This window comes from Ochlerotatus camptorhynchus, unplaced genomic scaffold, assembly GCF_037179485.1.
Source record: "Ochlerotatus camptorhynchus isolate MF236.1 unplaced genomic scaffold, CSIRO-AGI_Acam_v1.1 ptg000203l, whole genome shotgun sequence".
Classification (NCBI taxonomy): Eukaryota; Metazoa; Arthropoda; class Insecta; order Diptera; family Culicidae; genus Ochlerotatus; species Ochlerotatus camptorhynchus.
The window spans coordinates 2,124,879-2,152,218 of NW_027040693.1; the positions used below are offsets into that span (position 1 = coordinate 2,124,879).

Sequence of the window (27,340 nt, forward strand, 5' to 3'; positions counted from 1 at the left end):
CTGTATATGTGTGCGTTCCTTAGAGAAAAAGGCTATCGAAAAAAGGTCGCTGCTAAGGTTGCCGAGAATACGTAAATTCCCCTACATGAATAACTTTGAAACTTGACAGATGTAAACAATACACTATGAATAAGATTTGCTCAAATTTTCAGGATTTTTACTCATACGGTTCAAAAGTTACGGTTTACTTTTTTAATCGAATACACCCTTTATTATGAAAACTTTATGAACATAAAGTATGGCTAAAAATTTGTGAATTTCCACGAAGATTGCGCCATTATTATTTTTTTTAAGTTTAAAGTTAATTTTCGATACAGTCCTTACTGCATTCAGGCTAAGGTCGGGGAGTCCTGAGATGTACAAAAAAGTCGTCAATACTCTACAAATAGTTCTTCAATAGCTTGACTTGCTAGTAATTTAACCATAGCAGAAGAAACAAATCAAACTGTGCTTTTCTTGGCTTTTCGTTAATCAATTTAATATCATAAGAGGGGAATTTACGTATTCTCGTCAATCTAAGCAGCGTCCGAACTTCTATTAGCGATTTCTCAGCGTCACACACATACATGACAGGTTTGTTTGTTGACATTTATCTGCTGCTTGCTGTTCTACCAATTCCAATCGACAGAATTGATCAAAACGGGTTGAACATGTTTTTACAACGCTCCAAACTTCTCAGGTGAGAGTGACTATTGTCGGCAGTCTCTTTTTCTTCGGCACCCTTTCCATTTGAACTGCGTGTTAACCAGCTGTTCTATTATCGGCAACTCGAAATCAGCCGTATTTTGTAGTATGTATATTTCATTTAAAGAAAAATATGGTATAACAGGAATTCACAGTCGTGAAAATGTAATCAGATTGAAGCTGAAAAGGTAAGGAATCGGCTTAATACATTCAGCGAAGAGTTTTGATGGGAAAATACAGTGGAATAAACGTTTCGATTTCGGTTGCCGAAAACAGTCAATGGGTGCCGAAGCCATAATTTACCCGATATTTTTATTTTTTTTTTTTTCAATTTACCGATGGAATCGATTTTTGATTCGATAATCTTATCTATTATTATTTATTATTATTATAGTCCATCTGACTTGATAGTCTCAACGAAACACTTAAATCTAAATGTAGTCACTCATTAAAAATTAAAAATTGGCCGACAGCAAACGATAACGAAACCTGGAGGCATTGATGTCAAAGTCAAATAGGTCAGAGGCTTCGTTGAATTGATGAATCATGGCGACAAAGGAACTGTTTGCAGCATAGTTGGTTGCATGTACTACTTCATGTAGCAAGGTTCTCGGACGGAGTGTTCGGGCAGGAGCATACAGATTAATTTTGGCCAATAACTCAGGAACATCATATTCTGCGAGTAAAACTTTAGCAACGAAGACGACCTGCGATATGTTTCGTCGCTTAGCAAGAGTATCCAAACCCAGTAAACGACAGCGGTCAGCATACGGTGGTAAATTCAGCGGGTCACTCCATGGAAGATAGCGCAGTGCGTATCTGACGAATTTGCGTTGAACAGCTTCGAATCGTCCACTCCATACAGCTTGGTAGGGATTCCAGACAACACACGCGAATTCCAGTAGTGAGCGTACCAATGAACAGTAAAGGGCTTTAAAACACAGAGGATCACGAAATTCCTAAGATATCTTGAACATGAATCCAAGCTGACGATTGGCTTTGTCGATCGTGGTTGAGAAGTGGCGAGTGTATGTGAGCTTTTCATCCAACATGACACCGAGGACTTTAACGTGATCGACACGTTGAATTGCAGTCCCAGAAACGTAATAATCAAACAAAACGGCAGTGTTAGTTCGACGGAAACTAATTACGCAGCACTTTGAGACGTACAGGACCATAAAATTACGGTCACACCAATCATTAAAGATTTCAAGAAGGTTTTGTAGTTCTGAACGGTCGACATAGCCTAGAACGACTAGATAAATCTTCAAGTCATCGGCAAAAAAAAAATTTACCTCCCCGTAGTAGAATAAAAGTTACATCGTTCACAAATAAAGAGAAGAGCAGTGGTCCCAAAGTGCTTTCCTGTGGAACTCCTGATCTGTTCGAGAAACAGTACGATGAGTAGTTTCCAATGCATACAGTAACTTCACGTTGCACTAGGTACTATCTAAGCCAGCTGCAGAAGGAACTTCCAATTTTTTCAAGCTTTGATAGCAGAACGGCGTGCACAACTCTATCAAACGCAGCTTTAAGATCAGTGTAGATGACATCCACTTGATGTTTCTTGCATATATTTTCCATACAGAACGACGTAAAGCTGACGAGATTAGTTTCCACGGAGCGGCCAGGAAAGAAACCATGTTGACATGTACTTATGTAATGCTTGCAGGAAGCAAACAATCATCTCATCAGCGACTCAAACAACTTAGATTCAACCCCAAGCGAGATAATCTTGAAAACAGGGAACATAGTAGAGCGTTTCCATAGTGCGGGAAATTTCTGTTGACGAAGTGACAGGTTGAAGAGCAAGGACAACGGAGCAGCTAAGATATCGGAGCATGTTTTTAGGACAGCAGATGGAATAACACTCGGACCTGGTGAAAATGAGGATTTGGTTTTACTCATCACAGAGAAAACCATTTGTATATCTACGGCAAAAACATCCATGTTTACGACGTCGGTTGACACATCACGGACGGCTCGCTCAATTTCTGCTTGCGATGGGGAGTCATTCGAGAAGACGCTCAAGAAGTGCCTAGCAAGTAGGCTGCATTTGTCCTCAGTTGTCAATGCTACGTCATTGCCGAGAAACATTTTTGACGGCAGTCCAGTTTCCTTCCTCTTCGTATTCACAAACGACCAGAATCCCTTGGGGTGGCATTGCAGATTATGTTGAGTACGAATTACATACCTCTTGTAAAGAAGCTTGTTGTAGTGGCGATAATCATTGCTGGCAATTGAAAAATTTCACTTGGTAAGGGTACATCGTCGATGAGTGAGAGCACGGAGAGCTCTAGATCGCACTCGTTTCAGGTTGCGGAGAGTAGCGTTAGACCAAGGCGGTTTTCTTGGAGGTTGGCACTTCGGTACTGAAGCACAAACACAGTCGCGCAAAAGGCTATTATAGCGAGCGGCTGCTGTATCGATATCAAGGTCATTCAACACGTTCCAGTTGATCCGGGACAAGGAACGCCTCAGCAAACGGAAATCGGTCTTCCGGAAATTGAGCCGAGTGGCAGTCATGGTTTTGATGAAATTGAGATCCGTTTGCGATAGATATATCCAAAGCAGGGTGGAAATTGTCCAGAGGAACGATGACATCAGGCGCTTCAGCGACGACACAGTCCAGAAGTGCACTTTCGCTAACAAAAACCAAGTCAAGAAAACGAGACTGGAAATTGGGAACAAGGTTTATCTGGCTCAGTCCATGAAAAGCCGTGCCGTTAACAAGCAAGCGGCTGGCAGGAGTAGTTGAAGATGCAATCGGATCTGGAAACACATAACCCTGGCCTGAGGATGACCAGCTAAGCCCAGGCTGATTAAAATCACCAAGCAGAAGAAGCACATCCGTTATATCAGCCATGGACGATGCAAATTCTGTAGCATCCAGATGAAGCTGCATTGTGGTGCAGTCATGTCGACGTTCAGGGGGAATATACACCGCTCCAATGAGGATGTTCCGCGAAGTGAGGCTGACCTTAACCCAAACCGCTTCAATTGTAGTAAATAGTTCGTTGGCGATTACGCAGGAGGCGAATGCGTTGGAAACAGCGATGAGGACACCACCACCGCGAGTACGAATGCTGTTGGATGAATTACGGTCTAATCTGTAGACAGTAAAAGAGTCACCAAACAGTTGCACTGAATTGATCCTCCCATCAAGCGCAGCCAGATAAACATCGTCCAATTTAGTCATGAGCCCCCTGGTGTTCTGATAGTAGGCTCGTAAACCGCTAGAGGGTTCGGTGCGAGCCGTGTCAATGGTAACTTGTCCACGATCCGAACGAGAGAACGGTGAACTATCAGGCAGCAAAAGATAACCTGTCGTAGAAAGGCTCGAAGTGGTGGCCATAAGCGAAGATGAACTGAAACCAAGTGGCGGATCAACAGTTGAATTCACATGGACGAGTTCATACTTGCCGTAAATAAGTGGTTGGAAGACCCCTTCATCAGGCCCGCACACAGGGCCGGGACGGCTGCAGATCGCTGGCAGGAATGGCTCGACTGTGGCGGGGGGCTCGGGGGCTTCCATGATGCCAACGGCAGTGCGTCCTAGTAAACAAACAGAAGTTGATTCATCATAATGGTGTAAGTCGTCAATCTTCGGCAGGACTAGATCAGAGGATCTGGATGCTTCTTCCGGTGAATTTTCTGTGGAGCGTCTCGGCTTCTGGTATGGTGGAGCTGGTATACTGTTAATGTCATCTTCAGACCACAATTGTCGAGGAGCAACAATGGCACTCTGGAAACCAAGAATTTTTCAGACAGAGCAGTTGTTGCTTGCTAATTGTACTTGCCTACAGTTGTAGTTTGGAAGACCCCCTCTCCTAACTCAAACGCAGGGCTGGGACGACTGTTGAACGCTGGCAGCATAGGCTCGACTGCGATGATAGGATCAGGGGCTTCCACAAGGCTAGTTGCAAGTGTGCGTCCGAGCGTCGAGTTGAATAAATCAGGTTGTGCTTTTATCGGAAATGATCTGCTGTAGGCATAATACATTTCAGGAAGTGGATTGTTCGAAATAATGTCGTACTTGCCTGAGATAGGGTTTTTGAAGACCCCTTCATTAAATCCAAACACAGGACAGGGACGGCTGGAGGTCGTTGGCAGGAATAACTCGACTATGATTGATGAATTAGGGGCTTCCATAACACATATGGCAGGCGTGCGTCCCGGTGTCCAACATGAGTCAATCACGAAGGAGTTCATTGTTGAAGTTCAACTAGAAGTGATAATCGTTTCAGGGACAGCATTATTCAGAAAGCGATCATACTTGCCTGCGGTTGGATTTTGGATTTTTTTTACCGAATAAAATATCGGTATTTTTCAATATCGGAACGTCCCGAATTCAGAGAAACATTTAAGTTGGCTGTAGAAGCTGACAATAGGTGTCCACTGCTATTTTGGAATTCAAGTCACAAATTCATGATCGCGGCCTTTTATCCCATGCAATATGGGTATTTGAAATTTTCGCTCCACAGTGTTAAAAAGGTTTCAAATCGGGTCCTGATTAGCCTCCAAAAGTTTAAACTCATTTGATAAGAAACTGACTTGGCACAACCCATTTGAAGTTTATATGGAAATTAATATGGGAAAACAAAACTTTTTGATCATTGTCTTTTAGCCTTTTTACATATTGTACTGTTAACAAATTCTATTGCTATTCTTATAGGAATTTTTATCAGCTACAACTTTGCAGAGAATCGTTTTTCAGCCAAACTTCAAATTAAATAGTTATTAATTAGTTAGAGATTGATAAACTTATGGCAAGATTAAGCAACTGTATTGTGGGCAACACTGTATTCTGCAGTGTGACATAGAAGCCATGGATTTTATTCTCTATTCTACGCGCCATAAACACCAATGTTGCCTACTGAACAGATGATTGAGCAAAATCATAAGACATCAGTGACTTGAATCATTGATAACTTGTGTTCCTTAAATTTGATCGAAAACTGGTTTTCAACAAGAAGTTCAGCTATCATTTTCTATAGTAGAGTGAACTGGTGAATTTTGAGATACATCTGAAGCGAAATTATGGTTTCTCCATAGTAATTCTCATACAAACTTGCAATGGTTTGTGCCACGTCAGTTTCTTACTAAATGAGTTCACATTTTGGGAGGCTTATCAGGACCCAATTTGGAACCGTTTGAGCACTGTGGAGTGAAAATTTCAAATTTTGCATTAGTCTAATAGGTATCGAAAGACATTTTCAAATCCAATATGTCAACTGCCAGCTGCAGAAATAAATTCTCAGATAAACTACATATCTGAAACGGAGAAAATGTGTATTATCTATACTGAGTGTAAATACTGCACTAGGTAGATCTGGCAAATCTAAAGACCAACATCGTTGCCGTTGTCATTCTATGAAATGTTTGAAATACCACCCATAACATGACTGTAAATACTATCAAGTTGCGTTTAAGTTGATTAAAGTTGTTGTTTCGACAGAGCTCTGCACTTTGATCGTTTTCGTCAACCCCCCAGCTGCACCCCTGACACTTCACATCGCCGTGTACACACTCGCATGTAGGTGTATTTGGTGACGAGATCGAATCCCTGCTGCCGATCCTTTTGTGTGAGCCTGGCACCGTGGTGCATATTGACACATCGGCGAAAGATTTTTTTTATTTTCTCTCCTTTGCTACTGTAACATAAATCCACCTAACAACCTATGCATAGTAAGTGCAACCTGCGAAGCAGCATCAGTTGGGTGTAGAATTTTTATTTATTTTTCGCCTCTCTACATCATCTGCTCCTGGTTCGTTTAAGGCACAGAGCCTTGCGCTTTCAATTTTTCAATAGCAACGATCCCTCGGCGTAGGGGCGAGGGAGGGGAACCGGATTTTTATGTCAATCTCGATTTCTGTTACACTGCCACTTTTGCACAAAACCGATGCAGCCCGGCACTATCGGTGGCTCCCCGGATTGACGGCGGCGGAAAGGATGCCAACGACGGGTGCGGTGTGGTTTTTGATGCTTTGCACACTTTTGAGCTGCTGGAGGGCGTTCACAGGACACATTCAGCCTGGGAACAGGATTTCGAACTTTGAAATTTGATCCTGGCGACGAGAACACATGACGGAGAATTTGCACCGCTTGTTCGCTTTTTGCTGTTGAAATAAAAGCGGCGCCAGTTGCTACTTCAGTGTGAGTTAATTGACAATTTAAACCTGGAAAAGAAGTCGAATATTTTGCTTAAAAGTTAATAAATTTCCCAAACAAATTAACGAGACCTCGTAAAAGTTTTTCCACTTCATCGAACACAGAACTCGATTGGTGGTGATTAATATTCTTGTCGCAAACGTGTGTGGGGGGGGAAAACGAAAACGAAGACGACTCAATTTAGAAATCCTCCCGAATCGACTTTCACACTCATCGACTCACAAATCCGACACCAACTTGCCGACACCCCGGAACGACACTTTCAGACTTTGTCACAATTTTAAACAACTTTCCAACCGAGCCGCCGACCATCAAAAGTCCCTCCCCAAGTCCACCAGTTCCACCACGATCCAAATCGTGCGAAATGTTGCCCAAATTCACGAATCAAGTGGAAAAGTTTTCTCTTAATCGCTCTCGACGCAAAGTTTTTCCCTTCACAAACTGCCATCAACCATGGGCTGTGCTGGTGGCAAACACCTTTCGGCGAGGAACATTGACGGCATTGTGGAGGGGGGGTGTTCCTACCAGCCGACACCAACCTTTAAGCCGCCGGAGATGTGCTGGTGTGTGTGTGTGAAAATGTCTATCAACTCAATACCTACTAACCTTTGCGCGTCTATTGGGCAAGGGATGGATGGATGCTGAGGAGCTTAGAGTCGTGTTTACACTGGTGGGCAAAACAACTATTTCAACGGGAATGATACGTTGCTATAAATATCGTATCATTCATTTAATTATTTATTAAAGCATCAAATGTAACTGGCGTAGACGGGGCAAGATCGCCACCCGGGGCAAGATGAGCACCAATTAATTGTACTATTATGAAAATGCTTTGAAAAAAAACACGTTTAATGATAAATAAGAGTTCAATTGAGCACTAGCCATCTTTTCGAAACAAAATATCATAAATATCAAACAAAATATCATGACAAAAAATGGCGCTGAAAGTAGATGAATTTTTTATAATATTTCATATCCAGAAGATAAGCTCCCCGTATGAGCAAACTTGTTTTGTCAACTCACTGACATCATTTTTTCGAGAAACAGTTTATCCTCATACAGTGTAGTTACAAAAAAATACTTTTCACTAAACGTATAGTTAAATTTAAAGCATAAAAGCAAATCCAGTCAGATGGGGCGAAATGAACTCCATTTTGCGGAGAACATATTTCGGTACGGAAACGGTGGAAATGTGTCAAGCTTCGGACGGCAATTGAGGAAGTGAGAGCATTAGGATGTTCGGTGAACAGATCGGCCGTTAACCACGGTATCCCGCACCAAACTCTTGCACGCCACCTGAAGACGACTGGAACGCAAAAGGATATTTACGGTTTGGGACGGTATGATACAGTATTCACCAAGGAACAGGAAGATGAGCTGGTTTATCATGTTCTACAACTGGAGAAAACGTTCTACGGAGTAACGTCTACCGAGCTTCGTAGGCTGGCATTCCAGCTAGCGGAGCGGAATCATATACAGCATCGGTTTAATAAACAAATCGAGCTAGCCGGACCGGATTGGTTAAGTGGCTTCCGGAAGAGGCACAAAGAGCTTTCGTTTCGAACACCTGAAACTACATCGATTGCCCGAGCTCAGGGTTTCAATCGAGTGGCCGTCAACCAGTTTTATGATATTTTGGAGGAAACACTCAGCTCCGGGAAGTTTAAAGAAAATCGAATATACTGTCCTAACAGTAAGCGTTATTATCATTTGAATTCATGGTTCCTTTTTACATACATGACTAACATGACAAACTAAATTGCAGCTTCAAACAAAGAGAAGTAAAATTATCGCTCTTCGAGGGAAACGGCAGGTTGGTAGCATCACATCATCGGAAAGAGGTGTTCTGTCGACGGCAGCTATTTGTATGTCAGCGACCGGTCACTTTGTCCCTGCGATGTTGATATTTCCAAGGATGCGAATGACAGAACAATTGAAGAAAGGAGCACCTACCGAAACCATTTTTAGCTGCAATGCAACAGGATGGATGACCACAAATGATTTTTGTAAGTGGTTTGATCATTTTCTGCTGCACACTCGACCAACACCTGAAAGCCCAGTTCTACTGCTACTGGATGGCCACTGCTCTCATTTTAAGAACTTGGCGTTCATTGAGAAGGCAAGAGAGTGTAACGTTACTGTTATTTCCTTCCAGCCGCACTGTAGCCATCGGCTTCAGCCTCTCAATATTTGCTATATGGGCTCATTGAAAACTCATTTTTCTAAGGCCATTGAGGTTTTTCTAAAGGAAAATCCTGGAAAGGCAGTGACCATAAACGATGTAAGTAGTGTACTTGGTAAAGCGCTTCTATATTCATCGACACCTGCCATCGCTATGAATGGTTTTAGGAAGGCCGGAATAGTACCTCTGAATCGATTTATTTTCACTAATTATGATTTTGCGGCATCCGATGTATCCGATATTCCAATGCCCGCAATCAAAATCAATATGCTACACGACGAACCACTGTTCCTTGGCTATGAGCCGGAAGAAATGAAACAACCAAAAACAAAACCGAACATTGTTGCGGATGGACTGCTTGGTCAGTAAAGAAACAGAGCCAAATAGCCAGCACGCCAATTTTTCACGACAGCCATTGACAACTCTAAACGAGAAATCTAAGCCTGTAACTGCATCAGAGCTAATTAACAAGAGCTGTCCAATTCAAGTTTCACCTGCTCATCAAGCCACTTCCAAAAATGGTATCAAGGAACTGTAAAAATAAGAAGAGTAGAAAGGAAAAAGCAGCTTATATCACCTCTTCTTCCTTTCGGAGCACATTGAAGTCGTCACAAGCTCCCAGAGATATCAAGGAACTCAACAAAATCAAACGAAAATCATCTTAACCAAAAACTGAACCTGAATTCCACGATACGCTGTGCGACAAATGTGGTCTCAATTTCAGTATGTCCAGTGATGGTGAAAACTGGAATAAATGTACGAATTGCAATAAGTGGTATCACCTTTGCGAAGAAGGAAAATGTCCTTCATGTTGAATATTTGCTAAGTTGGATTCAGATTTGATTTCCATAATAAATACCTACTTTCGCTGCTCGTTAGAAACACTATTATTATTTTTTTTTATTAAAGAAAAATGTCTGCTGTGTTTTGTAAAATACCTACGTTCAGTTAAAATAAAATCTACAATTAAATTAAAAAGCCTTCTATATCTATATATAACGTGCTCTTCTTGCCCCGGGGTGATTCTACTCAACAAAAAAAGTCGTTTTTGTTATGTTATGTTTTTCAATGGTTTGTTTACGTTTTGGAACTAAAGTTACCATACAAAACTAGACATAATATCAAACAACAACCCTGCAGCAATATTGAACAAAGCAATAGTTGTATTAATGCCAAAACTTAAGCTCAACCTTAGGCTGGCCATCTTGCCCCGTCTACCCCTATGTTTTCATAATTCCCTCAACCTGTGCTTCAGCAAATTGTTGGCATTCGAGAATCGATTCCCTGACCATGACTTGGTAAATTCAAGGTCCCACGTGTACCATGGTCAGCATGATGGACAAAATTCATCAATTTAAACCAGTGCACAGTGGTTCAAAACCCCCCAAAACGTGCGTTTTTTATTTTTCGGTATGAAAACGGCATTTTAGAAGAATGGTGTCTTCAGAAGAGTTGCAGAGTTTTCAAAGGACTATCGTTTGGTGCTAAGATATTGCTGATGTATCCACCTAGAAGGGCAGGGCAAAATTAAAATTTTACAAACTTGCTCAAATTATGTTGGTGTGGGCGATCAGGCCCATTTCAATTCGGAAGCGTTTCTGCACATTCTGTTTCCTTTTCAGTAGCCTGTCCCGATCAGCTCCTCTGGCTTGCCATTTTTCAATGTCCAATCTATACGATATATGGAGGAAATATTCATAAAATCTTATCCAGATTTTAAGATAAAGATCGTCTAACACAATAAACTGAACGGTACGAATTGCCAGCACAAACAAACTGAAACTAAGCAGCACGTGGTTGATCAAAAACTGTAATTTATTTTTGTCTAGCTCTCACATAAACTCGGTAAACATTGTGTATTATATAAAGATGTGAATGTGTTAGTAGGATGGCAAACTGAAGACCAAAGGTAAAACCGGAATGCTGTATGAGGAAAATACGCTCCTCTTTGAATGAGGATAAATCAATAGAAGAACATTACAGAACAAAATGAAACCTATGGTGTTTTGTAGTTTGAAAGCGTATCTTTCGAATGGAAACTGTTTGGTTTGCCGGTTTTTGCCGGTTTTTATGGTGTGTCGACGTGAAAAATGCGTTTTTTGACTATAATATAATTTATAACTTTGACAGTTATGGTCAGAGAGGTAAAGTGTCTTCGGGTCAAATGTGTATTTTATGATTGCAAATAACTTTTTAGAACAAACCTTGTTGATAAAATCGCGTCCAAAAAAGTTATTTAAAAAAAACTGTTTTGGGGGGTCATTTAAAGAAAACGTTCGTTAACTCGTTACGCAATCGTTTTACGAAGCTGGTGTCTTGAGCAAAGTTGTTTCATTTGACATAATCTAAAACTTTCCTGAAGACACCAACATAATTTGAGCAAGTTTGTAAAATTTTAATTTTGCCCTGCCCTGCCCTTCTAGGTGGATACATCAGCAATATATCAGCATCAAACGATAACCCTTTGAAAACTCTGCAACTCTTCTGAAGACACCATCCTTCTAAAATGTCGTTTTCATACCGAAAAATAAAAAACGCACGTTTTGGGGGGTTTTGAACCACTGTGCAGTGCTGTCATTATAAATTGAGAGCTGGATACCCACTGAATTTTCAAGTTTGCGCCCCGACCACCTTAAATTACTACGCCCCTTTTCCGAGAGTCAAACAGCAATGCTCATCTACATATTTCGTCTAGAAACCATTCTCGGATTACTGTGATGGGGAAGCAGTATATGCATGTACGTAATTGGTGGATTTATTTATTATTTCGACGCTTTTGAACAATGCTTGACATTTACCATTTTTTCAATAGTTATTTGTTGAAAATCAACAGTCAACAGCATTGCTATCAATGCGTGGACATATTTCTGATCAATTGGTAATAAAATTATTGAAATTAGTCCAGGGGCAGCTCAGTTATTAGCGTTCAAAATCTTTCATAATTTCGTTACATGTTCTTTTTTTGATTTTGACAAAGTTTACTCCCATATAGAAATTAAAGACGTAGTCCTACGTCGAAACTTACAGGGAAAACAGTCATTCAAACAATCCAATCAATTCGTTTTGTTCACTATCGATTCTTGCGACTTATTTTTTTTTTCGTAAGCTCGATATGACTCCAGATCTTAACCTCAACCACTGTTCGGTCTTGACATGGTTGTTTTACGTGGACAGATTCTTCTTAAGCCAAAACCCTTACGTGACATATCAAATCACATGCCAATTGGTGAGAATTTTCCTTTAAGTTGTCTGAGTTCCAGATGTTCATTGATCGGACTTTTGTAATTTTCCGGAAATTCTATGAACTTTCTCGAACTTCACGTAACTTATGTAAAGATGTTTAAGCGTTTGTAAACCTGTATCAACTTTTCGATGATCTCTGGAATTGTGAATTTGTGTCAACTTTTCGAAAATCCCTGGATTTTCAAGAATTCCACAGAACTTTTTAAAAGTCTTGAAGTTCTTCAATCTTCCCTGAAGTAACGGAATTTCCCTTGAAAATCTTCAACAATTTTTGAACGTTTCCGAAATGTACTACATGTTCTCGGAACTTCTCGTTTAGGTTTCCTATTGACGTACCTCTGGTTAAATAAAAACTATGCATGTTGAATGTGCCAGAAAGAACGGGTGAGTGCTTATTTGGGAAACACTTTGCCTTTGATCCGTTCGGGATGGATAATGTGCGCATCGTAAAGTGCGATTTTGCGAGAGCAGAGAGGGAAGAAATGCACGACAAACGATCGTTACAGCTCGGGCAGGGCTGGCAACTGTCATTTTCAATGAAAGATCTCTCGCGAAGAGATACTTCAGTCACTATCATCGGATGAGAAAGCGATGATAGAGATTTTCTTCAAAATCTCATCGAATTTTTTGTCATGACAGAACGTGACAGTGTTAAGATCATCGTATTTACAAGCTCATGTATTGCTTTTAAAGTTACTTGTACCGAAGAAACCTTAAAAAGATATTCACTCTACCGATTACATACGGTTACTTGCTTAAATTAATCTAAATCAGTTAGAAATGTTGATGTCAAAACAGCATAAGAATTATTCTCATGAGTGCTTGATCATTGGAAAATGACAAGAAAGCTAATGATCGGTCGCTTCGTCTCATGATAGTGAGAGCAGCTGTTTTCTCATTGTGAAATTGCAGCCTGAGCTCGGGTTTTCAATAAAGCGCATTGTGCCATGCGACTTTACAAGAGCAGCCAGGTGAAAATTTCGATGAACATTCTGAGCTATTCGGGATTTCTATTAAGCAAGTCAAATGATCTACACAGTTGAATTCATTTGGATTGAAATGTTGAGCCTGGTTCAACGTTTTTTTTTAATTCAAGTGAGTTGATCAAGTCAGTTGAATGGCACGGTTTACACGTTCAATTCAACTGACTCGATCAATTGACTTGCCCTGACTAAGCCCAGATTTTGGCGCTTAGTGCCGCGTTAGTTTGCGAAAGCAGATAGAAAGAAGAGCATGACAAATGGTCGACACTTTCGACGAAATCGGAATCAAGTAGATTTCTTGCTCGTTCGATACAAAGAGAGGAAAGTAGCAAAAGAGCAATGCGAAGAGCTTCCCCGCCTCCTAATCGGAGAGAAAGCCTCAGTTTTTAGACGGATGTTATGAAGCATAGTTGTGTTTCAAGACTGGGTAGCGGAATATTGCAAAATCCGAGAATCCGGACTCTTCTAATATTAATTATAGACTAACATTTGAAAAGGGCGTAACTCCAAAATGACCATATCGAGAAAATCGCTTCCGAATTTTGATAACCTAAACATTAATTCTATTTCACGACTTTCCATTTTATGGATGATTTTATAAGCTTGATATATAGTTAATAGTGTAATCTATCATCATTTTATCCTTTGAACTGCCAACACTGGTGATACGCCGTGGAAATACACCCTCGGGATTCCGCCTTGGTCCATCGTTCGGAAATTGTGTGAGAGTGGAATTACGCCCGGAGATTTTTTGGTCTTCATTTTGTTCGTTGTTTAAACGTAAAATATCAACCGTATGCATTTCAAATTAATCGGCTGTGACTAGATACTACATTATCAGTACGTTTGGCATATTAAAACAATATAATTCATAATTCTGGTGCAAGGCGTAACAACCAGATGTATCATAGAGTTGAAAGTTGGAAATTCGCCATGTAAAAAGAAACGTTTTTGATGATTTGAAGTGATATTTTCTTCTACTTGTTTCGTGTTTATCGAGCGGTTTTATCTATATGTGGCAAATATGGTTTGTTTGCATTTTGGAGTTACACCCTTTTAAAATGTTGGTTTGGAATTTTCCTGAAATTCTTAATCCTAATAATTTTCGCGGTTCCAACATAGTCACTGAAGTTCTAGAAATTTTATTTGAATTCACGGATCTGCCATGTTTTAAAAGGAACTCATTCTTAAAGTTCTTTCCTGAAAGAATAGACTTTCCTTAAACAATCGAAGCTTCCCTGACGTTATTGTATCTTCACTAAAGATTTGAACTTTTCTCACTTCATTCTTCAAAATGTCTCAACTTCTCATAACTTTTTTGGATTTCTCTGAAGTTTTAATGTCTTGGCAATCATTCTGGAATTTATGAGACTTGAAATTCATAAGTTTTCGTAATATGTGTAAAATTTTTGGGACTTTCCATAGTTCCTAGGAATTTCTGGAATGTTGAAATTTATGTAACTGCTTTTAAATTATCTTATCTCCCCGCATAGTACTTATCTACTATATATCTAAAGTTAATCAAATTTGTCCATAATTCCTCTAAACTTCTCAGGAGTTGTCGGAACTACCATAAAGGTCTAGGAACTTCTTAAAAGTAGGTGCAGTTGTTTGAAACTAGTCGTGCTATTTTGAAGTCTTCTGATCGTTGATCGATTAATTTTATATCTTGGAATTGTTCTGAAGTTTACGGAACTTCATGCTCCCGCATGTTCAGCTGGAACTATGCTGAAGTTTTCAAAAAATTCTTGTGGAACTTAATGGAGCTGCCCTGTTGTTTTCTCAAAATAAAATCTTATGTTCTTGAAGCTTTCCTAGAGTTCTCGCAATTCTCCTGCCCAGAAATCAACTTTCCCTTAGTTCCCTGGCCTTCTGTAAAATTCCTGATATATTTCAGAGCTTTTTAAAAATTCTCAACTCAACCATCCCAAAAGTCTGGACTTTCCTTAAGTTCTCGAAACTTCCCTGAAGTTATCGAAACTTCCCTGCCTTAAAGGTCTGTAAGCTTCCTGAAGCTCTTGGATTTTTTTTTATGAATGTTGCCACAATTTCCCTCAATATCTATGTACTTCTGTGAAGTTATCTGGACTTCGTTCTAGATATTCTTGAATCTTCACTGAAGTTAATTTTAGCACTGGGGTCATTCCAGCTCTAGTGTCTACATAGTTGTGGATACCGATTTCCATCAAACATTTCCATAATGCCAATTTTGATATCCTAAGAAATTGCCGTCAAGAATTTCTGCATGCACATTGTTGACCGCCCGTAGGTGCAACTCCGTTATTTTCAAATCAGCTTTATTTACATAGAGAACCAATAGACGTTGCTTGGGACTAGCAATCATCCTCAATGTGTAAATACTGGTGATCTAAAATTAGACAACACCAGCGCCAACCACGTCCGACTGCTGGCCAAGAATGGAATTGGTAGGAATATGTTAACGGGCCTCCCTTAGCTCAGTCGGTAAAGGCGCAGCTACAAAGCAAGACCATGCTGGAGGTGGCTGGGTTCGATTCCCGGGCCTGTCTAGGAATTTTTCGGGTTGGAAAATGTCTCGACTTCCCTGGGCATAGAAGTATGATTGGACTTGCCACACAATTATACCAATGCAAAAATGGTACAGGCATCGAAAGCTCTCAATTAATAACTGTGGAAGTGTATCTAGAACACTAAGTTGGGAGCACGCAATAAGCTTATATGCGATATGCAATAAGCTTGAAATGCGAAGAAGAAGAAGAATGTTGACGTAATACTCGTTTTAATGAAAGTCGAGAACACCTCTGCACTTCCACGAGAAATCACTGGGATGTTGAATGAAAGGGTTGGGATTGCAGCAGGATTCGTTTTAGTAAACGATAAGCTGAATTGATGTCCTAACGATTCAAAAGCGCGAAGGAGCTTGGGTTTGAGCCCACGGTTTTCTGCTCAGTTAGCAAAATTGGTCGCCACTAGGTCACCGAGCTCCTTATATCACAAAACACTTACGATCAAGCTTCCGTTCAATTTGTTGTTACTACGTTTTGATCCCGGCGACGACCTCACCGAAGACGACAACAATTGCTCTTGAGAAGAATTTGATATGGATTTGCAATCAACACATCTTTCCTAAAGCTCAAATATTACTTCTTTTGCGTACCCGTCCTTTTAACCGAATTTCATTACGGTCAATACCGTAAGGTGCTTGAGTTCCAACCCACGCTCTTCTGCTGACAATCCCATATTCTTCGGTTCAATGATTGGGTACTCGAAAGAGTCTCGACCGGTCTGTTGCTGGACAGGGGTTGAACTGGTGTCTGCGACAGGGTGGAAAGCCGCAGAATATCAGTGTCCACCAAGCTATGGTTCCTCCTCTTTCTAGTTTTTCTCGTTAAACTCCTTCTCTCAGCAAGTTGGTAAATCTTATATTTAAGCAGAAAGACGCTCTACACTTTTTTCGGCGAATTTATGATCCTGGGTTTTCTCTTTGCCTGTTCCGATATAGTAAATTAGTACTTTTATTTATTTTCTCTACAGCGCTAAATCAAACGAGTAGATATAAGAAGGGATGTCGGTTATGCTCTCGAATAATTAAAAAATTGATGAATATACAATCGAATAGCTGGAAAGTTCTTTACGATTGATCGTTTATCGAATAATTGGACTATAAGGCATTCCTAGCAAAAAGTGCTATTTCATGTTTTTTGGTGGTCCTTCGAAAATGTCGGACAGCAGAATCCCAACCAGCAAGTGTAACCCAAGAACCAAGCTCGTTTCGGCTGATCGATTATTCTGCAGACCTCTAACCGACTTCGTTCGACCGCCTGTTGGTGTATTACCAGAACGTTCGTGGCCTGCGAACAAAGATTGATGATTTTTTCCAAACTGCCGTTGACTCTGACTACGATGACAACCTGGCTCGATGACCGCATTAATTCATCTCAATTATTTGGCAGTCTATTCATGGTATTTCGAAACGACCGCAACCACCAGAATAGTACCAAATCACGTGGGGGAGGCGTCTTGATTGCGGTATCCAAACGCCTAAGCTCCTGCATCGATCCTTCTCCAGTTTGCACTTCTCTAGAGCAGTTGTGGGTCAAAATAACGACGCCTCGTAGATCAATAAGTATTGGCGCTATGTATCTACATCCAGACCGGAAATCTTATTCGAGCAGCATTGCAAACCACATCAGTTCGATTGGTACCGTGTTCTCTCGACTAGAACAAAACGACCTTGCTCTGGTATTTGGTGACTACAATCAGTCTGGGCTCTCATGGAACGTTCCTGCAAACGATCTTCCTAGCATTGATGTTCTTCGCTCGAACATGCCCGCATCCTGCTGTGCTCTCCTTGATGGTTTCAACCTGCATGGCTTAACGCAAATCAACTCGATACTGAATAGCAACTCTCGGCTGCTTGATCTCGTTCTGACGAACGAAGCTGTAGGACTGGAATGTTCTATCCTAGAAGCCCCAGAGCCTTTGATTGGCATCGACACCAATCATCAACACCGCTTTCGAAGTTGTTCAATATTTCATTGCAGCAGGGGGAGTTCCCTACGCGTTGGAAATCGTCATTCATGTTCCCGATCTACAAGAAAGGAGACAAGAGAAACGTCGAAAACTACCGAGGGATCACTCAGTGCCTGCTCTAAAGTCTTCGAAATCATCATCAACATTATTTCAGCATTATTCTCTAGTTGCAGAAATTACATTTCTCCTGAACAACACTGTTTTTCTCCCAAGAGATCAGTTTCAACAAATCTAGCTCCGTTCATTTCTTGATGTCTTCGGAGTATGGAAGCTGGAGCGCAGGTGGACGTTGTATATACAGATCTTAAGGCTGCATACGACCGGATTGACCACTTCATACTGCTAGCTAAACTTGAAAAAACTCGGTGTATCCTCGGGTTTAACTCGTTGGTTCAAGTCCTATCTGACCAATCGGGAACTTTGTGTTAGAATCGGATCAGAGCAATCGGACTATTTTACAAACAGCTCCGGTGTACCTCAAGGTAGCAACTTGGGACCATTGTTATTCTCAATTTTTTTGAATGACGCCGGATTGATCCTCCCAACTGGTTGCCGATCGTTCTACGCGCATGATGTGAAGATCTATGTGATTGTTCGTAGCTTCGCCGATTGCTTGCGGCTTCAGCACCTAATCGATACTTTCGAAGAGTGGTGCTCAAGAAACTATCTCACGTTGAATGTACCAAAATGTAATATTACCTCATTTCATCGCAAGCTGAAACCAGTGGCATTCAATACATTCAATACAATAAATCACCAACTTCACCAACGTGTGGACAATGTTCGTGACCTAGGAATCACGCTGGACTGCGCCTTAACATTCAAGCTTCATTACTCGGGCATCGTTGCGAAAGCTAACAGGCAACTCGGGTTCATTTTCAAGATCGCTGACGAGTTTCGCGATCCTGCCTGTCTAAAAGCTCTATACTCCTTTCTAGTGCGATCGATCTTGGAATTCAGCTCGGTAGTATGGTGCCCGTATCAAGCAGTTTGGATAGGGAGGATTGAATCTGTTCAAAGGAAATTTGTTCGGGATGCCTTTCATCACCTTCCTTGGAATGACCCTGTGAACCTTCCGCCGTACGAAGATCGTTGTCAACTCCTGGGTCTTGAAACACTAGAACATAGGCGGACGATTAATCAGGCCGTGTTCGCAGCGAAAGTACTTATTGGTGCTATCGACTCTCCAGGAATCTTGGCTGAATTCGAAATCTACGCACCCGAACGAGTTCTTCGGTCGAGGAGTTTCCTGCATCTTGGACCTCGTGCTGTGAACTACAGCTTGCATGACCCAATACAGTTCATGTTTGGGCGTTTCAACGAGTTTTACGAGTTTTTCGACTTTAACTGTGCAGCGGAAACCTTTCGTCACCGTATTCAACGCAGACTCCTGAGAAACTGAGTAGCTGTCCATTTAATGTACACGTGAAGGATTGTGCTACCTGTTTATTTTTTGTTTCCGGTTCAACTGCATGACGAGGACTTCTACCTGTTTCACGGACAACTCTATGCCATAGGAGGATAACTTTTTTATGCTATAGACTTGATTAATGTTCGTTGTAATTGTATTGTATTGTATTATTGTGATTAATGTATTTCGAAAAGATATGGGGTTTTTACGCCTTTTCTAGGCTTTTCCCCATCAGGCTTCATTTAGACACGTTAAGTCCCATGAAGAAAAACAAATTAAATAAATAAATATATAAACAAAAGTGGTGCGATTCTAGTTTTCATTGCTATGACGACTTCTGAATTAAGGGGCTTAAAAGCAGAGGGGTGAAAGTCAATTCTCTTCATCGATTTCCTCTTCTGATGACAATGGCTTCACTAGCCTATTTCGCACTATTTCTGCTATGCTCTTCTATCATCCAGAACAACAAACGTATCAATGAATGTGTTTTCCGTCGAGTTATTAACGAAACAGAAAGTCGATGACGAGAATCGATCAAAATCACTTGCACCCCTGCTTTCAACTTTGGTTACAAGATTACAACTCTGGAGAGCATTTTGTGTGGTCGTTAGGGGTGTGTGGTTCTGAATATGGCGATGAGTGTGCAAAATGTTATGCAATTGCATCCTCCCTATTTGCACACGTTCGAAGATCGGAAGCGAATGCCAGTTCGACTTGTTTCGTCTACTAACGACTCTCTGATGCCAGTATTGGGGAATCAGCAATGCTACATGGACATGTAGAAATGATTATCTAATGATTGGGCTGGGGATGCCACATATTCATGTACGTAATTGGTGAATTTTTTAGTTATTTTGACGCTTTTGGACAATTTTTGACATTTACCGCTTTTCCAATAGTTTTTTGTTAAAAATCAGCAATTATACAATAATACTATTATCGATGCCTAATAATCGTAGCAATAATATTGCTATCGATGCGTAGAAATATTTCTGATCGATTGGTGATAAAGTTATTGAAATTGGTCAAGGGGCAGCTGAGTTATTAACGTTCAAAATCTTTCATAATTTCGTTACATGTTCCATTGTCGGTATTCACAAAGTGTACCCCCGTATAGATATCGCAGACGTAATCCTACGTCAAAATTGCTCTTTTTCATACCGGGTCTTTACATGAATTTTTCTCCATTTATTGGAAAACCTATCATCTACTAGATATGTTCCGAAAATAAAATTTAAAATTCTCGGAATTTTCTTTCAATCTTCGTAATTTCTATTAGGGTCTTAAAATGTTCGTAAAGTTAATGGGACTGCTCTGAAGTTCTACAAGCTTCCTGAACGTTTTTGCCACCTCGCATAAGTTATCACAATTCTCAATCCACCTTCACAGAGCTCTTGGGTCATTTTCACGAAATGACGAATTTCGCGGATGTTCCGTATCTTTCCGAGAGCTACTTTGTATCCCTCCGAGAGTCTACACTCTGATGGCATGTCTTAATTATTTTGTGTAGCCTTAGAACAATTTATTTAAAAAAAAATCGCGGAGCTCTTGGATCAGTTCATTTTCTTCTTCTTATTCGTATTCCAAACTTATTGCTTAGCGCATATTAGCTTATTGCGTGCTTGTGTTAGAAATGCACTTCCACAGTTATTAATTGAAAGCTTTCGAAGCCAATACCAATGCATGAATTTGTATATTGTGTGGCAAGCACAATGATACACTATGCCCAGGGAAGTCGAGAAAATGTCCAACCCGAAAGATTCCCTCGACCTGACCGGGAATTGAACCCGCCGCATCCGGCTTGGTAATGCCGTGCCTTTACTGACTAGGCTATGAGGCCCCTAATCATGTTCATGTAATGACCATTTTAACGGATGTTCCGAAGCTTACGAAAGGCCAGCCATGACCACTAGTGTCCACAATCTGTCCTCAGTTTCAAATTCATGCATGTAGCGTACGTGAAAGTTATTTAAAATTTAAACCAATTATCATCACTTCAATTAATTTCAAATGAAATATCGAAAATCCAGGATCAATTTTATTAAATTTCCCCTTAAACGGATGTCTTAAACTTTCCGAAGGACCGTCCTGTGATCACCAGAGTTCACATTCCTGACTCAGATCCAAATATATTCCTATGTCATCACTACAAGTGATTTCAAAATAAATTTTGGAGATTTTGGAACAGTTTGGAGAAACCGCTTTTACGGATTGTTTCGGATCATCCGGAGGACCAAAAGTCCACATTCAGATCCCAAATTCAAATTTATTCAGACAAGTGATTCAAAGAAATTACTTATCTCTAGAATCAGTTTCATTCATTGACCAGTTTTAACGAATGTCACTGAAGTTCTGGATCTTCCCGAGAGCTGCTCTGTACCCCTCTGAGAGGCCACATTCACATCCAGGTTGTATCAGTTTAATGAAATTACCATTTTAACGGATGTCCCGAATCTAACACAATTATGTGATCCCAGAGTCCAGTATCCAGAGTCCAGCTCCAGAACAGAATTCATTCAATCATCAACATGAACAATAGAAATCAAGGATATCTTGGATCAGAGAACCCAGAGTCATCGTTTTGAGTCCAGATATACATTTATTAACGTTTCATCACTACATGTGGTTTTATATACTGTTCCAGAAAGTATAAGCACACCTTATTTTAACGGTCACTTTGAATATAATGAAATATTTCAATATGTTTTGGCTGCGTCCTTTTGTTTGCTCATTTTTGAATGACATAGCATCAAAAAAGTGCTCAGTTTTGTGTTTCCTGTCTTACTCCGGAACAACGAAAAAGTATCGTGCACAAATGGTGCACTGTGAGCGGACTCTCCTTGAGAAAATTGGCCAAGGAAGAGGGTGTAAGCGTCGGAGCGGTACGAACTGCGATTAAAAAATATAGAGAACAGTGTACGTTTGAAGATGCGCCGAAGAGTGGCCGGAAATCCGGTCCTGTAAGTCCGGATATCAATAAAAAGATCAGGGATGCCTACAAACGAAAACCAGTGACTTCCGTTCGGGATGTTGCAAAAAAAAACTAGGGACCTCGTCGAGTAACGTCATGCGTGCCAAAGAAAGACTTGGGCTAAAAACATACCGGAAGCAGAAAAAACCACGGGCCCGCAAACTCTACGATTCGGTATTATGTCGAAATTCTGGGTGTATAATAATGGACAACGAAACGTACGTGAAACTAGATTACAAAACGCTTCCCGGACCACAATTCTATACTGTAAGCGAAGGCAAGGACATCCCCGAAACGGAGAAGGCATTTTTTACCGAAACATTCGGTAAGAATGTTATGGTTTGGCAGCCAATATGCGAGTGAGGTAAAACATCTAGTCCGTACATCACAACGGAGACGATGAACACTCAGAAATACGTTAAGGAATGTCTCCAGAAGCGATTGTTGCCGATGATTAGGCAGCACGAAGGTCAAGTCGTATTTTGGCCTGATTTGGCGTCATGTCATTACGCAAAGGACACTTTAGAATGGTACAAAAGTCAAAATGTATGTTTCGTGTCGAAAGACATGAATCCGCCGAACTGCCCGGAGGCACGGCCAATCGAGACTTTTTGGGCTTTAACCAAAGCAAAGCTTCGAAAATTAATAAAACCAGCGGATGACATCCAAAAATTCAAAAAAGATTGGCCAAAAGTGGTCAAAATGGTGGGAAGTACCACTGTGCAGAAGCTAATGGGTCATGTTCGAGAAAAAGTTAGGAGTCTTGGCTATGATTAAATATGTTGATTAAACGAGAGGAAAAAATATCATTTGAAATACATATACAAATATGATTTGCCAAATAAAATTATTAAAACTTAAAAAAAACATGACTTCTTTGTTATTTTGAAAGTGTGCTTATACTTTCTGGAACAGTCAATAACTGAAATAGCAGAATTTTGGATTCGGTTTGAATAATTGACAACTTTTACAGATGTTTCGCATCATCCTAAGGACCATCCTTTGGCCACCGGTTCTTATATATCATTTACCATCTCTTAAAGTGATTTCATAACAGATTTCACTTCAACCATAATAATGAAATTTCACCAATGGGAGCGCTTGGCTTTGCACAGAACCACCTCAATGCGCGTTTTGATGCTTTAGTATCTTGAGCAGTTCTCTTCACAAGATTTAGTGATTTTTTTTTCCAGATGAAAAACATTGTTTTAAACAAAAAAAATGATTAGGTAAAATGAAATAATTGGCTTGGAAAGCATTGTTAACTGGTTTCGGGATGTCATTTCACTTGAATACAGCTTTCCCCCGAAGAACCCGTTACCCACTGAGTTATACCCACCGCTTTGTCTCGGTGGGGCTTCAACCAACCGCTCTGACTTTCTGCGAGTGACTAGTTCTCCATGACACTACTCACATGCAAAAAATCAGACCGACTGGTTGAAACCCCGCCGAGAAAAAGCGATGGGTGCAACTCAGTGGGTAACGCGTTCTTCGGGGGATAGCTGTAGCTTCTTGTAACCGATCGTCGGTCGTAGTTTGTTGTGATATACAGGGTGATTCGGAGTAACGATCAGTTTAAAAAAAATGGTTTTATTTCAGATGTACTACATATATCACCTTCAACTTTAATTCATAGTTTAATTCAAATCTCTCTCCCTTTACCTTAATTACCACCCACATTTGTCACACAAATTAATCACAGCTGGCACGCAAGTTTGTGGTGTCTTGGTGAAGCGTTTAAGCACTGATATTGAATGGGTTTTCAAGTATGGTTCCTTTGTACCTCTATATTTTTTCTAAAAACAAATGTTTCATTCACTCGAAGAGATTTCAGCTTCGAAGAATTTATACAAATGTATAACATACTCCATTTTTCACCTACATTGTTGTTTTAAATCGAAAACGAATCCAATTTCAAATCCAACGATTATTACAAGCTGAAATTTGTACACACTTTAAAACAGAAATACTTGCCGTCATGTGAAATCGATGACAGGTACTCTGAATCAACCTGTAAGGGACACGGTGGCCTTGAAGTGACCGTTTTTGCTAACTGAGCAGAAGAGCGTGGGTTAGAACCCAAGCCCCTTTACATTACTGAATTGTTAGGGTCACATCATTTGCTTACCGTGCTTTAAAAGATCGCATCACTTTTCAATTCACCCTTCCCACTAACAAAATCAACCTTCACCTGACAAACGTTCGCTGCATTCGCTATATTTACAGTCTGGCGGAGAGCCAATTGAGCTGTCAAATAGCGGAACCAATCGAACATATCACGACCAGCAACAGAAAAGAGCATATCAGGTTTTACAACTGAAATTCCGGAAACAGTTTTCTTGCGATTGAAAGCTTGCCTACGCAAAACAACACCATTATTGGCTTGGGGAAAAATTGTCCTATTCCCTTTTGCTTTTAATTTGCATTCGGTTGGTAAGAAATGGTCTATCTTAGTTTTGCTTGTAAAATTTGAGCCCGTTTGAATTGTTTCCTTTTCTTGCAAGATGGAATTCCTCTCCACCAGACTATACGTATAGCGACAATACTGCCTATAATCCCGGATCAGTCCTATATGGAAAAAGTAGGCATCGAGAAAATGGCAGTTGAAGTTAAGAAGTGCAATTTCCATGTAAATATTTAAAAAATCAAAGTAAATAAATCGATAATTTTGTAAAGTTAAAATCAGTAGCAATGCGGCTTGCATGGTTTGTAATATCTGCGAAAAATATGGCGATTCAAAAAGCAGAACTGTAACTTAACCTCTGAATAATTTATTTTAAGGTTGAGACTAATATGCGATTACTTTGCTTGATGGGACAAACTAACTTGATGTTGTTTTCACATTTCTCATGGTTCAAGTCCTTAGTTTTATCACGTAATATGAAAGCAGATGCCACTTGATAGTGGATAGCGTTAATATCTTAAAATTGACGGAAATTCATATGGGTCTGATATGCAATTATAGACAGTTTAGTAACAACGGGTGTCGAACTAACAATCCTTTCTTTCCCCGATGATCGTAAGTATGTGGCCGGCTCCGTTATTGACCTTGAAAATATTGATTCAACGGATTTTGCAACTGTGGATGGATCACCAAATCTCAAGTCAAGGTTCTTTATGTAGATTATGCTGGAGCTGGTCAATCACGGAATAGCAACTACGAAATTAAAAATTCTCATTAGACTAAAGGGTGTCCCACATCAAATTGCTTCAAGAAAAAAAAAAAACGCTGTAGAAAATTACCTAGTAGACCGATCCTTTTCAAACTTTTCAACTGGATCATCCATGATGAGACAATGAGGCTTCGTCAGCATCTGGGTGTATAGTTTCCGGGCCCGTGACTTTTCCACCGTATTTTCCCGTTCATCACGATTTGGAGCCTTCTGCACTTTTTACGTATGCAATCCTTCCCGGTCCTTGGCTCTCTGGACGAAAAATTTGGACAGATTCAACTTTTTGGCCACATCCCTGACCGAAGCATTATGGTTCCGCTTAATCGCTGTCACGACACGCTTGTGGTCCTGATCACTAATAGAACATCCATTCTGACCGCATTTCTCCTTCCGTTGGATGCTCAGAGTTTCATAGTAACGTTTAATCACACGACTCTACGTTGACTGCACGATTCAGAGTTGTTTTGCGATGTCACGATGAGAGAATTGAGGATTTTGCAGGTGCTTGCGTAAAATAAATTCGCGAAGTTGCTTTTCGCGTGACGCCATTTTTTCCAATTTTCGTAAGCAATACACTCTAAACTACTTCTACCCAAATTTTCAAGAGAAAATACCCAATGGGTAATCTACAGAGTTTTTTCCGTGATGCAATTTGATGTGGGATACCCTATAATGCGAAATTTCTAATGTTCACTCCACAGTGCTGCAAATCGGTTCCTGATTAGCCTCCCAAAATTTAAACTCATTTGGTAAGAAACTGACTTGGCACAATCCATTTGAAGTTTATATGGAAATCACTGCGTGGTAAAACCAAAATTTCCTTAAAATGCTTCTCAAACGGAGCCAAAATTCAACCACTAACATTTTGCCCACCAATGTGAAAAAGCACTCAACTTTCCACTCGCAAGTGAACCTCACATTAATTACCGCTGAAATCTTAATCTTACTCACTCTCTGCCGCCTTCCCGCGGTGACCTCCCGACCGGACTCGAAACATTCTTGTTATAAAGCCCCCAAAACTTTTCGACACTGCTTATACTGATACTCTTCTTCTTCTTTGTCTTGACTTGCCTTGCAGGACCGCACCGGATTAAACAATGGATTAGATATGCGTTCGCTGGAGCACTGCCTCAGCGATATCATGCGGAATGTCGGCGAGGCCTCCCAGCCGGATCATTTAAAAGGTAAGTGCCAACGGCAGTGTCGAGTTGCTTCTCGCCTGATAATGATAAGAGAATTAGCGCTGTCTGTTTTGCTGTGTCCGTCTCCGGGATATGCACAGAAATAAACAAACATCTGGTATTTCCAGTCCTGAATTAATGATGCTACACATTACATTATACATACTACACACCTTGACAGGCAGCTTTCTGTTGCCACTTTGATCTGCGGTCTGACCGTTGCACTGGAGACGATGAAAAATTGAGCTTCGGTTGGATCAGGTTCGTCGGTCTTTACCCCCCCAAACGTACATTTATCATCACTGCTTCGTTCAATCGGAAGCATGTTCTTTGTTTACCAACAAAAGGAACTGTAGGACACTGACGCACCCATACATTCAGCTATCGGTCGGCATGTAACCGATAGCCATAATCAGCGTCATTCACGTCACCATACGGAACGCACCCGAGGAAAACGAAACTACCTTCGGAAAATAAGGCCTTTATGATCTGATAACCCCGAATCATGATCCGCTGTCAGTCTCCCGTGGTGGTCGTTTTGTGTCACCCCTCACACCCCCTCCCTTCCGCAACCAATCGAAAAGAAGAATACATGGAAAAGTAAACCACTTTGCGACTTTTCCACTTGTCATTCGCTGGCTTCAGCATATCTGTCCCCGGTACCCTTCAACGAATTCCAAGGAAGGTACCTAACATTCCCCCGTGGTAAAGAGAGTCAACTAATTTATCACCACATCATTAATTTATTCCTCCCTCCCACCTTCGTCGACGCAAGGCACCAAAAACACTGGACCCACCGTGACAACATCACAATACCAACACAAAAGC

The 27,340-nt window shown here is 40.6% G+C and overlaps 1 protein-coding gene across 1 annotated transcript in view; it reads left to right on the plus strand.

Annotated features, from left to right (window-relative positions):
• Positions 1 to 27,340, plus strand: part of orb2 — a 1,372,010-nt gene that overhangs the window by 308,610 nt on the left and 1,036,060 nt on the right. The window contains 1 exon segment of the mRNA XM_065224014.1: positions 26,410 to 26,515. Coding sequence (XP_065080086.1) covers positions 26,410 to 26,515 — 106 coding nt within the window.